The sequence below is a fragment of the Elgaria multicarinata genome, chromosome 4 (genome assembly GCF_023053635.1).
Source record: "Elgaria multicarinata webbii isolate HBS135686 ecotype San Diego chromosome 4, rElgMul1.1.pri, whole genome shotgun sequence".
In the NCBI taxonomy this organism is placed as follows: Eukaryota; Metazoa; Chordata; class Lepidosauria; order Squamata; family Anguidae; genus Elgaria; species Elgaria multicarinata.
Genome location: NC_086174.1, coordinates 36,635,745 through 36,648,670, shown reverse-complemented (window position 1 = coordinate 36,648,670; position 12,926 = coordinate 36,635,745). Strand labels below are relative to the sequence as shown.

General features: G+C 41.8%; 1 protein-coding gene across 1 annotated transcript; it reads right to left on the bottom strand.

Moving 5' to 3' along the window:
- Positions 1-1,721: 1,721 nt before the first annotated feature.
- LOC134397431 (mitochondrial amidoxime reducing component 2-like) lies at positions 1,722-12,063 on the bottom strand. Its single transcript, XM_063124084.1, has 7 exons — positions 11,778-12,063; positions 8,378-8,551; positions 6,885-7,047; positions 5,532-5,672; positions 4,560-4,621; positions 4,411-4,482; positions 1,722-3,124 (listed from the first exon to the last, which is right to left on the bottom strand). The coding sequence occupies exons 1-7, from the start codon at positions 12,041-12,043 to the stop codon at positions 2,998-3,000; spliced, it is 1,005 nt and encodes a 334-aa protein (XP_062980154.1). The 5' UTR covers positions 12,044-12,063; the 3' UTR covers positions 1,722-2,997.
- Between the last annotated feature and the right edge of the window lie 863 nt (positions 12,064-12,926).

Below are 12,926 nucleotides of genomic sequence, written 5' to 3'. Positions count from 1 at the left end.
GTGTGCGGGAAAGGTTTTATTCTCAGGTGCGGGTGGTGAGTTTTCCCCCTTTTAAAAAACCAAGGCGAGGTCGTCTCGGAAAGTCTTACCTAACCCAAACACGGCGCCATTTTTCTCCCCTGCCTACCCCTCCTTGTCCCTTGACACGCTCTCCCAGCCAGACGGACTCCGTCCACCCTCTGCACCAAACTCCAGGCGAAGAGTCACATGCTGGAAACACAAAAACTTTCAACACCAGTATTGGGGCGCCCTACATGCCTACTCAAAAACCCAGTGATTGAAGTGGGTTATAAGACTGCCTATACTGTGGAGTTTTGTGGACTGTGGCTCACTTTATCAAATGGCCACTAGTCCACAAAAGCTTTGGCCACAGTAAATCAGTTAAAGGTGCACCAATACTTTTTCCCCTCTATATGGTAATAGCATATTAACACCGCTGATAGAATCGGGCTGCAGTCCTAACTGCACTGATCTGAGCATCCCATTGGGCTCTTGAACTCAATGAAGCTTACTTCAAAGTAAGCATGTATAGAATCACACTGTTTATGTTTGTCAACTGCCTTGAAAATTGATGTTGATGAGGATTATAGAAATCACACACACACACTTTTCAGATACTCCTATCTAAAAGTTTTGGTGTGGGGGGGAGTGAACAAATTGCAATACCTATTTCACCATTAAATGTAGTCCGTGGTGGATGCATCCTGCCTTGCTCTTTGATAGGAGTTGCCGGGTGTGCAGTGGTTAGTTTTGTTTTGTTTTTCATTAACAGTGGCATCGATCACACTGTGCACTAAAACAAGAGATTGTGTGTATGTGTCTATAATCAAACTAACTACAGTGTAGGACTCAAGCTGCTTAACCAGCAGAAACTACTTCTGTAATGCTACGGTGTGAAATGGGTAAGGGGGAATTTACTGTGGGGGGGAAATGCTCAGCACATGTTCAGAAAATATCATTTCTTCACATGTTTTACGGCTGAGTCTGTGCCAGTGGTGCAGCTGGGGCCGAACCTCAGGACCAAAATCCAGGGCCCTTCAGCCCTGCCACTTTTGAAATGACTAGGGATAACGAGAACCAAAATCCTTGCAGCGATGACAGTGCTAGGATTTAACTGTTTAAATACAAAACTGCACATTCAGAGTTATCTTTTAAATCAAAGTTGGCAAGCAATAGTAATGATCAGGAATGCAGAAGCACTTACAAAGCCTAGTCAGTTAGGTGTGAAGAGAAATGTTAGCTGTGCACTTCACAAATGAAGTAACAACATGATCACCTAAGAAACCCCATAAGACCATTAGGTCCAGGATCTAAAGTAACCTAGCTGCACCACTGGGTGTTGCAGTGAGCACAAGTTCTCAGATAAGATTGCAGCGGTGGGGGTGGAGGGGGGGAACCTGGTCAAAATGACATAGAAAAACATAAGCCTATCATTACCCTTCTCTCCAACCATCTCATGCCCTTTTAGCCCATATCTGACTTTTCTATGGGCACTCATGACGCAGCTCCAGCAACAACTTCATTGGGCCATGGCACAACACCAATGCAATGAGTATGAAACATTGTTCACAACTTCACAATAGGATAGTGTCATTTGGTGAAGAGCCAACAGGTCGGAGGCCTTAGCTTAGAAGATCATAGGGATCTAATCTCAGAACAAGTCTAGCAAGTTTAAATAGGCATAAACCTTTTCTACTAGAGCAGTTTGGTGGTGTATTTTACTTTTATTGGAATATGGCTTGGCTAGTTCAAAATAAGTCCCTTATGGACTGCAAGTGCATAAACATGTATATAAATGCTTATTTGCCTATTTAATTACATTGAAATCAGTTTTTTCAAGCTACATTAACTTCTGCTTTTGAAAAGAAAGAAAAAAGCAATTATATTCAAAAACTCAGTTCCGTGATTACTTCCCTCTCTCACTGACAATCTTCTGGGAATTATACTACTATTGCCTCAAAGTAGATATCAAACAACCCAAGTATGGGGCATTCCTGGGTTATTTATGAAAGCAGATGCAAAGCAGAATGGGGAGTGGGGGCAGCACACACATGCTACCACACAGCCCCCAACTAACTATGGATTGTTTAACCCATAGTTAATCATTAGGTATGACTTGGGCAACTGTGACAAAGTTCGAGGTAAGTGTTTACAGAAGAGTTAAGTCAAACAGATTTAAGCCTTTTCTCTGATAGAGTATAAAACAAATATAAATGGTATGTGTTTGAAGGCCAGTTGCATATGTGTAAGCCTTTAGATACTTAATTCTACATACTTATGGAAGATTATTAAGTATTCCTACTAAGTTTGAAGCTTGCCTTATGGTTTACTTATCCCTTTTATGAATGGAAATAAATCTGGCTGTGAAGAAAACACCAACAAGGAAGGACACCACATCCTTTTACCAAGTTCATAAGCTATAAAGACTACATTATATATAATTTAGTTTATCAGCAGTTATAAAAGAGATTTTACAAAACAGGATTGTAGACAAACATTTATTGAGAATCTGGGGGGAAAGTGTGTATAAAAAATACATTCAAATAGTATTTCCCAAGTCAGATCACTTAAGACGCAATCCTATGCATGTTTACACAGAAAAAAATTCCTGTAATTCCCAGAATTCCCCAGCTAGCTATCTGGGGGAATGCTGGGAGTTTTAGGACTTTTTTCCTGTTTAAACATACATAGGATTGCACCCTTAAAGTACAATCCTATACATGTCTACCCAGAAGTAAATCCTATTGACATCAATGGAATTTACCCCCATGTAAATATGTATAGGATTACTATTGTAATAATTTGCTCTCTTCAAACTCCATGATCTTTTCATTAATTAAAACTGCACAGTACAATAAAATATTATATACATTATTGCTGAATGTAAAATAGGAAATATTCAGTAGAAAGGCAGCTGAACAATTATTTCAATCACAGTTTTCACAAAAGGCACTTCAAACATACAAAAAAGTACTTTCCACTTAGGAGGCATTTACATCACCAGGTTATCTTGTACACAAGGTCTCCAACTCGAAGCGTTCCTGTTTTATCAATTCCAAAATACCACCCAAAGAGAGGGTGTGATTTGTAGATACGCTGTTCAGAAGGATCACACAAGCGATAACTGCAGAGAAGATTAGATCACAATGAGTCACCTACAAAATAGCCTTTTTTTCAGGTGAAGAGGTAACAAAGCATATGTGCTGTAAGAAACTGACATACCCAGGATATTTAAACATAAATAAAGTTCCAAGCTGTTATTAAATTTGGCAATCACAGAAACAACTTGTTTTGGGAGTAGATACAGAACACATACACCTTTGATCTCCTTAGATCAAAACACTGCCAAATTAAGGTTGCAAACCTAAACACACTAGGGTATAAGTTCCATTTAAATCAGTGGGACTGAGTTCTGAGTATTACTGGGAGGGGCAGTGGCTCAGTGATAGCATGCATGCTTTACATGAAGAAGATCCAAAGTTCAATCCTCAGCATCTCCACATAGGGCTGGAAAGATTCTAGTCTGAAGCCCTGAAGAACCACTGCTGGTCAATGTCGACTTTACTGGCCTAGATAGACCAGTGGTCTGACTCAGCATAAAGTTGCGTTCTATGTCCCTATATGTAAATATGCTCAGAATTGCACTGCATTGCACATTTCTTTGGAAGCAAGTTGCATTCAAGTCAATGGGACCTACTTACATTTTAGGTCCTGAAGAATGAAGTGCTAAATTGTTGATTAATCAATCAGAATTATTGTGTAAAGCATTAAGGAAAAAGTGAAACCAAATTATTTTAGAGGTAGGCTTTTTTTTTAATATTTATGTCTTGCAAAATAGTGTAGTATAGTGTAAAAAGAGCGGGTTAATATTACAAGTCTTAGGGCACTTCATTTACATTTTTAAAAGTGGTCAGCTCAAATCTTAGCTAAGAAAACTACTTGGTGGTGATTGGCATCTTGATCTTGTACAACATTAGCATACCATTACCATCTCTGCTTATTGCCTGGAAGAGTAGACAATATGCTCCAGCCCATGTACTAACTTCTTTGTTATTATTTTAACAACAACAACAACATAGTTTTTTGGTTCAAGTATTAACATTAGATCATTACGAATGCTAAAGTAAATTTGTCATCAATAATATAGTATATAAAATACCTCAAGTCATTTCGTAAATAGGTTTCATATTAACAAACATTCAGAATAGAGACGTCAGCAAACAACTTTCCCACTTTCAGCCCCAATTGGATAGATAATCCTATATCATACTAGCAAACAAAGATTTGTAGTACTGACCGCAAGGTGCATAATTCTTATATAGCCGTTCTTGTTTTTAAGAAGAACTGGGTACAATAACCATTGGTTTATCTGCCATATGTGTAGCAGAGAAACCCAAAAGATTTTATTACCTTTTCAAGGTTTCAAGAGGCTCCTTTCTGTCCATGATCCCAGTATCTGGGTCAATAGTAGTAAAAATACACCTACAAGGATAGTACAGAATTAGATAACAGCAACCTCAGATAATGTTTGCCTTCAAATACAATCAAAAGATGCTTACCTGGGACAGCCCATTTTCCCTTTCATTTCTACATCACCAATTACAATGTCATTCCAGGTATCCTTTGAAAATATAATGGTTTGTGTTTAGATTGCATTTTACTTCATATTGGCACTAAGCAGTTCTACTGCACATACAACTTGCATCATCATTATATACTAAATATATAAGGTATTTCCTGCATCAGCAGTGTAAATTCTGTAAGAAATATCGGAGGTAGAAGTAGCACTGCATTGATGGGTCCAGTTCATGGCTCTAGGTTTGTTTATGCCTCGTCTTTTGTACTTTATAATGTTTTACTTTTACAAAACATTTATGTGTTGAAAGCTTTCTTCACGTAAAGACACACAGTTTCTACACATAAAGACACATGAACAGTTTTCAATCATGTTTTATACACATGATGGGTTTCTTATGCAAATGCAATAAATGTAAGAATGTTAAAATCTAAGTTGGCTATGATATTATTAGACTTAATGTTCAATTTGCAAAGCATATGTATAAACTTAGGTAAGTAAAAAATCTCTTTTGCAACTCCAGTTTACTTGTCAACTCCTTGGCAAGCCTCCCACTTCTCACATACTTCAGGGTAAATAAGTTACCCGACAAATGTGGCACTTACACTGTTTTTTTCCCCCATAAGAAGAAAATGAAAGCCTGTTTGCTGTACAACAGTTAAACAATTAATTTACTTAACCTACTTAAGACTGGAACTTTATTGTGGCCTTTGGATAAAATAGATAATTCTAACCTTCAGGATAGAAGAAAAAATATCTGACATTGGGCCATTTAATTGAACAACAGTACTAAAGGTTTTCTGTCAAACATTTGAAAACTCTAGCATTTATTCCCTCACTAGATTATGCAATCAGCTGGCTAATACTTATCAATAAATCTGGCATTTAAATATTCATATACATACAAAAAGTACAACATTACTGTTTGTGTAAAAATATATATTTTACAAATTACCTCTTCGTAAGGGCTACAGCCTGTGACCAGAATGTTTGGCCTGAAGTTACGTATTTGAACTTTCTTCTCTAATCGGGAATTTAGCTCTCCTAATGAAGCTTCAGAGAGTACCATAACTGGACTACAATCAGGGTAGACAATCTAGAGATATTTTAAAAAGTAAGAACTATAAAGCCAACCAAATAACTGTAAAGTTCATTTTGATTTTGATATGTTAGAAATTGAGTTAATGTGTTATTGTAATGCATGATAATTATGGTGACTATTTGTTTGTTTTGTGAACTGCTTCGAGCACAATTAGTTTAATAATAATAATTAATAATAATAATAATAATTTCTTTCCCGCCTCTCTATTTTGATTGAGGCGGGGAACAACAGTAAATATGAAATACATAAAACTGAATTAAGAACATAATATACATTGTTAAAACATCCTAAAAACATTCTAAAAAAATCCATGTTTATTTTTCTCCATAACAAAAGATATACAGATAATGTGTTACTATTGTATTTATTTTTCTCTTTATCTTTTTATTGTGTCTCTGTAGGCCACTGAGGAAGAAAAAACTGTCAAAACGCATTTGACCTGCTTGTGATCCGTTTTTTATTCTTTTTACTAATGAAGCCCTCTGACTACATGTTTATGGCCTCTAGGAACCCAACCCAATTTTAATTACAGTGCAATACAATTTTAATCACAGATCACAGGCAAAGCGAGCGAGGGTCAGGTGGGGATAGAATATGAAGATGGAGGAACCACCTTCCAAAGATCAACCAGGCTCATGCGAACATGGTGAAAGAATGGGAAGGAGGAGTGGCATTTCTTCCCACCCCCTTCTGGGTTTCCCCCCGTTAGAACAGTTTTCTTCTCATTCATTACAATGGAATGAAAGTGAATAACACCAGCTCCAGGGCTGCCGTACATTCTTCCCCCATTCTGGGGGCATGTGCATGGGAAGGCTTTGGATCTTGTGGGAACCACACCCTCCCAAGGGAGCAGAGGGTTGCAGCCTTAGTGAAGGGGGATTTGTTTTCAGAAGTTATTAGAGAGATTTCTCACTTTTAGTTCCATTTCTTCTTTGGGTTTTGTCTGTAATGCCCTGGCCAATAGCTACATGGAAATTTATTATGAAGCCTACCCTCATTGTAAAGCAGGGATGGGCAATTTGTGGTGTTGCATGTAAACCTTATTATTTTGCAAACCATTTTTTAAAAATACCATATTATGACCAATAAACTTATCATTCCAAATTCATAAAACGAGAGAACATACATTGAAAAATCACATGCCTTGATCAATGAAAACTATGGCTGTGACACACAAGACAGATGACTACAAAACTGTTTCCTGACCTTATCATCTGCTTGAAAAGTGTCAAAGAAATCTTTGGAATTCCTTGGAACCATATTTGGGTCAAAGTGAACTAAACGGTATGGTTCTGACTTCAGGAAGGCTGTGATCCATTGAGCTGCCTCTTCTCCACAGTCTTTGCCTTGGATATCAGTGCCAAACAGCCTGAAAGAATTGCAAGAGGCATCAATGAGTTTTCTGCTAGCCACTGCAATTATAATTTTTAAAAATGAGAACAGACACTACTTTAAACAACAACAAAATGTGACTTCTTTAAAATGCCATTTCCAGTTTATACTATAAATTCACTGTATATTCTGGACTAAATGAGAACAAAGCACAAGCTTTTGAGTGAATATCACAACACTAATAAAACCCTCTAATACTGGAAAGTGTTTGATAAAGAGCAAAACTAGATGAGATGTCAAATCTGTGATCAGGTGTCCCATCTCTTTAAATTTCTTTCAGAAGCTGTTGTGGGGATTGTGAATTGGATTAGAATTACAGATCTGGATTGGAGTCTTTTTCCCCCTCATCATTTCCCAAATATAATCCTCCTTCACCTGGTATTTGCCCTGTTAGGGGTAAAAAAAATCCATGAATCTAAGGAATTACTATGATGTACCACACTACTACTCTACCTTTTCAACAAGCACGATTTCATTCAGGATCAAATGTAGAAAACCTATAGATAAGGGATGAGGAACATTCCCCCCACAAGGGTCTTATTCCATTGAGATAATGTTGGGGGGGGGGGGGTCACATGCCAGTGGTGGGTGGGCATGGAGGCAAAAATGGGTGCAGCCAAGCTAACACATGCTTTTTCTCTCTGTGTCACTCACTCACACACACACACATATAAAAGCCTACCCACTGGACTTTGCATTTGGAAAATATCTCCCATTCACTACAATGGAATGATTTTCCCCATGTGGGCCTAATCCACACTGGAACCCTGGTGTGTGGGAGTAAAGGTGCTTTAACCCTTTGACCCCCCCCTTCCCCACAGTCTGGGTCGCACTCCTCCCACTAGGGACAATCTTCCATTGAAATGTGTTCTTTTCCTAATGCAAATTGCAAATTGAAATGTGTTTTTTTCCTGTGCTGGATTTGGAAAAGGGAAACATTTCTTTCTCAGGGGCAGAATGGGAATCCTCTGACGGCTGCATATGGCCACGGGCCAGGGGTTCCCCAGCAACACAATAGATACACATACGTTTGGAAGCACAATTCATGGAGACACTACTGGCAACTCTTCAGAACTGGTAGTAAGGCTCAAAACTTTAAACCAGTTGTATTGCCAAAGATTAATTTTCTTCACTGGAGCCCTCTCACTAAGTTTGACACGGCCGTGTAGATAATTTTAAAACAGAGGACTGCCTTTTAAATCAATTCTAGACCATTTAACATCTTAACTTCTCTAGTTGCAGTTTGGAGGTTGGAAATATTACAAATTATGTAAAAGATGCAAGAGGCTGGCAGACGTCTGAAGCACCTGCAGTTATGGACTGGGTTTTCGGTTGGTGGCCTGACAGGAATATGAAGGTCACTCATTTCTGGAGCACTCAGAGTTAGGCCACCATTTTCACCAGTAACAGAAATCAACACAAGCTGAGGCTCTTGTCGAGCAGTCACCATATGCCCATCTTCCTTTATTACAAGCCAACACCTGGATTAAAAACAGAGTGAATTAAAAACAGACACTAAACACAACTGAAAATCAACTAAACCTTATTGCAGGGGTGCAGAACCTGAGGCCTGTTGGCCCAGTCTGGCCTACCTGGGGTCCTAATCAGGCCCTCTGGGCTTCTCCAGACAGCCACAACCTCTTCCCAGGCCTAACCCTTTGCCCCCACTTGCCAATGGTTTAGTGGTTTCCCAGCTTTTGCAGTTTTTACCCACTCTAAAAGTATGAAATGCCTCTTTCCTTCCTGGCACTTAGAGCTTTAAACTAAAATGTGCTGCTGCTGGTGTGTGTGTGGGGGGGTATATTTTGGCCCCAGCCAATTTTACTTTCAACCCTGCCCGCTTTTGCCTTCAGCCTGACCCCCACTGGAATGCATCCACTGAGAGCTTCTCCAAAATGGAATTCAGCCTTCAAGATGAAAGCAATTCAACACCCCTGCGTTACAAAATCCACCTTTGTTCATGTTCAGCCAATTATAATTAAGTGAACTATCCAGTTCCTATTCAATTCAGTTGCTTTAGCCCTTTAGCAATATGGTGATACACCAAGGGTCCGTATGCACTTGGATGTGTTAAAGATTCACTACAGGGGAGTGAGATTTAGTTCTTACTTGCAAGTAAACGTGCACAGAATGGGGCGGGAGTGGGCTTTACAGAGACTCTCACCCAGCATTGGGCTATGTGAAAACTCACTGCTTTAACACTTTAAGGAGTTAACGCTTTAGAAGTATGGGAGTCTTGTTTCTGTAGAGACAGACTGGCACGCATATTTGTCGGTGGGATGTAGGGAAACTTCCAGACAAAAAGTTCTGCGTCTTTTTTCTAGTTGCCTGATATGCCTTACATTTCCTGTCCCTGAGCAGGGAAAGAGGTGGGCAGGGACGAAGCCTCTCATACATACTTAATGACATTTACTTAGACTGGTAGGACTCTGCCTGCTTCACCCCAAAGTAGGGGGGATTAGAGTGCAGTGTGACCTGTGAAAGTGATTGGTTTGGGACGAGTATAGTCCGCTTTTTTCAGTTTAGTGTGCTGCTAACAGACCAAAGCCAACTTCAGGGGGTCAGGGAATGGAGAGAAGCTGAAAGAGATTCTTAATGCATTCCCATGAAGATTCCCCCTGGGTTTCCATAGATAAGTCTTGACAGACTTGGAAAGAGTGCTTTGCAGGTGGGGAATGTTTGTCAAATTTTGAACTAGCTCTTATAGATGCCCCTTTAACAGGGTTTCACTTTGATATGTGGCAGGTGATATTGTTTAGGGGGCATGTGATTTCTGCATATTGAAACTCTGTTAAAAGGGTGAAAAGCAGATCAGGCAGGACCTCTAAGGGGAAGGGGCATATTAACTAGAGTGGAAAGGCTTTTTCCCCCCCAGGGATAGGGGACCCAGCTGGACAGAAAGCAAAAATAAGAAATAAGAAAATGCCAGCAGCTGAGTTTGTGCTTAACAAAGGTGTGTAAGAGAAGAAGGAACAACAGGGACAAAGTTCCTAAGGTTCAAAAAGCTGCCATTCCAAGAAATAATGAAGGATTAGGTCCCTATCTTACCTTGAGCAAACCTGGCCCTCATCTTGATGGTGGTGCTTTGGTGCTGCGAGGCCTCGGGCTCCCGCATTTGCGTTCCTTCCCAGCATCTGCACGGGAAGGAATGCAAGTACGGAATTGCCGCCACCACTGCCGCCATACTGAGCACCAGGAAGGGGAGGGGGGAAGAACAAGACAGCCAGAGGGGGATGAAGAGAGGGACCTGAACCACCTCTCCTCCCTCTGACTTCCCTCTGGCTGCCCATTCCTCCCCCCCCCTATTATTTTTATCTGTATCTGCGCAGCTTAGCAGATACAGATAAAAAAATGGGGAGGGCGGAACGGGCCCTATTCCTCTCCTCCCCCCCTTTTTTTAATTTGCAGGACACGTGGGGGCCGTTCCTTTTCACTCCCCCTACCTGTTTTTTTTTAAATTTATTTATAGGGATGCACGGGACTCTGCTGTGCTCCTGGAGGTCCCTTCCCTGTCCAGTTGATGGTGACCAATCAGGGGATGCCATCACCTGTGACATGCCTCCGCAGCCAAAAAAGTTGGGGTAAGTGCCCGACTTCTTTTCAGCAGAGTTTCTGGGGTTTGCCTCTGGATGGCTTCGCAATGGCGGCTGCGTCATGTAGATGACCTGTCACTACTGTGAATCCACCCCGGGGCAAACCCTTTGTCAAGACAAGCCCCAGGCTAAACTATTATTAAATCCTGCCTGGAGATTAAATTTATCCTAGTACTTTCAGAAAGGAATTTTGATCTGAGTATGTGCCTCTGTTTACTGTTTTAAATCCTCTCTGTTTCCAAACAGACAGAGTCAGTTATAACCTTCACATCACACTTGGACTTGTTTAGTACTACTACAATCATCAAGAACTACCATTGACTACAGCATGGTCCCAAGCATTTTTATTTATTTATATATATATATATATATATATATATATATATATATATATATATATATATCACCAACAATGTACTTTTGTATATTGAGAGCATATTTACTCTCAGAGTTCAAAAATACTTTTTCTCTGGAAAGCGTGTATGGGACTTTGGCAGAGAATGACATAATATATAATCCCCAAAGTAGCATGGGAAATAGACACATTGTACAATAATCGAGGTACGGATTCCAGCCACATAACTGGGAACAACAACTACCTTCTTCCAGTGCTCCTCCCATCGATTAGCCTCCTATAAAGGTGCCAAGAGATGGCGAAAAAGCCACTTTCCTATCAGTGCCTTAACCGCAACGCTTGAGTAGAACGGAGGAATAATTATGCAGTAACCACCGCTAACACGGGAGTCCCATAAGATCCTACGCATGTTTACTCGGAGCCGAAGCAAACCCCATCGACTTCTGTGGCGCTTACTCCCGAGGAAGCGTTGCACAGCATCGATGTCTAAGATCTCAATCTCATGCACACTCCTCGAAGAGTATTGAGCATGCATGCATCAGATTGAACATGCATCAGACTGTACGTTTTCTTAAATGCCCGTGTACACAGTCCCCAAAAGGCTGGGAAGATTTGGAAGGGGGGAGTTGAAATTATGCAATAATTTTCCAACTCAAGAATTGCGGGGAACCAGAAAGTCCAATAGTCGTGGGATTGTAAAGGGGGAGTAGCTGCAACGCCCACACGAAAGCGGGGAAGCCCTTCTCACGGCGCACCTACCTGTCGCTCATGTCCCCGCTCCGGAGACCCAGCTTGGTCACCTCGGCCCGTTCCACGGCCACCCCCCGACAGGACTTGATCGGATAGATAAAGAGGCCCGACACCGTCCCCACCCGCTTCAGCCGCAGCTGGCCCCGAGGGCGGCTCCGTCGCCACCAGCGCCAAGCCGCGGCAGTGCCCAGCACAGCCAACAAGGCCAGGGCGGCGGAGGCGCCGAACCAGCCAAGCCGGGGCTTGGGCAGCGAAAGAAGGCCCGAGTCTACCATGGCGACGGCTTACTGGGGGGGCGGCGGCGCGGACGAAAACAACACCATGGCGGGGGACGGGCGGCTTATAAGGGGAAGCAGGCGGCGCCCTTCTGAGCGCCGTTTTGAGAAGGGGAGTTGCTGCTCGCTCGCCTGCCAAGCCAGTGAGAAAGCGGAAAGCTGTGCCAGGCCGATGCGGATTTGGGCGGGAATATGAGTTACTACTCGAGCGGCTGCTGCCCCTCCCGAAGGGCACAGATTCGTTTCAACACACACAGAGACACCAACGGAGGCTTCGATTTCCGGGGTGTGTGTGTGTGTGTGAATCTATTCTGGGGTTCAGTCAGAACCAGCCAGTACACTAAAGGAGCTATCCAAGGTGCTGAGTCGTATCCCCATAAGATGTTCGGCCTTCAACCTCAGGCCGCCCTGCATTAGGATACCTGGCAGACTTTGGAGGCTGGTGACAAGCAACACGGAGTTTTGTCATTAGAGCGCTGTCCTATGCATGTTTTTTGGTGGGGGGGGGGGGAGTTCTACAATTCCCAGCATTTTCCAGCCAGCCATGTAGAGAGAGGAATAATGCTGGGAGTTGTAGGGCCCTTTTCTGTCTAAACTTGCACAGGATTGTGCTCTTAGAGCCAAAATCCAATATTATGAGGGCGGGGGCGCTCTCCATTTCCCACAGAGGCATACTCAATCTACTATACATGTCTTGCTCCCTGCTGATTTTGTTTGCCCCAGTGGTGGTGGGTCTCGCTGATTCTGTTGCGCAAGTGGGACACACCGCTTGTCCAACAGCAACTTAATGCTTCTGAAACGAAGCCCTGAGTGTTTTTGCTCGTTTACATTTGACCCGGAACCACAAAATCTTCGTTCTGCAAGTAGTGGATCCCACTTGCAG

Coding starts and splice junctions, on each gene's coding strand:
- LOC134397431 (XM_063124084.1), bottom strand. CDS start 12,043: ATGGTAGACTCGGGCCTTCTTTCGCTGCCCAAGCCCCGGCTTGGCTGG. Junction 4,622..5,531: donor GCTGTAGCCCTTACGAAGAG/GTAATTTGTAAA, acceptor ATATTTTCAAAG/GATACCTGGAATGACATTGT. Junction 3,125..4,410: donor CCTCTTGAAACCTTGAAAAG/GTAATAAAATCT, acceptor TCTTCTCTGCAG/TTATCGCTTGTGTGATCCTT.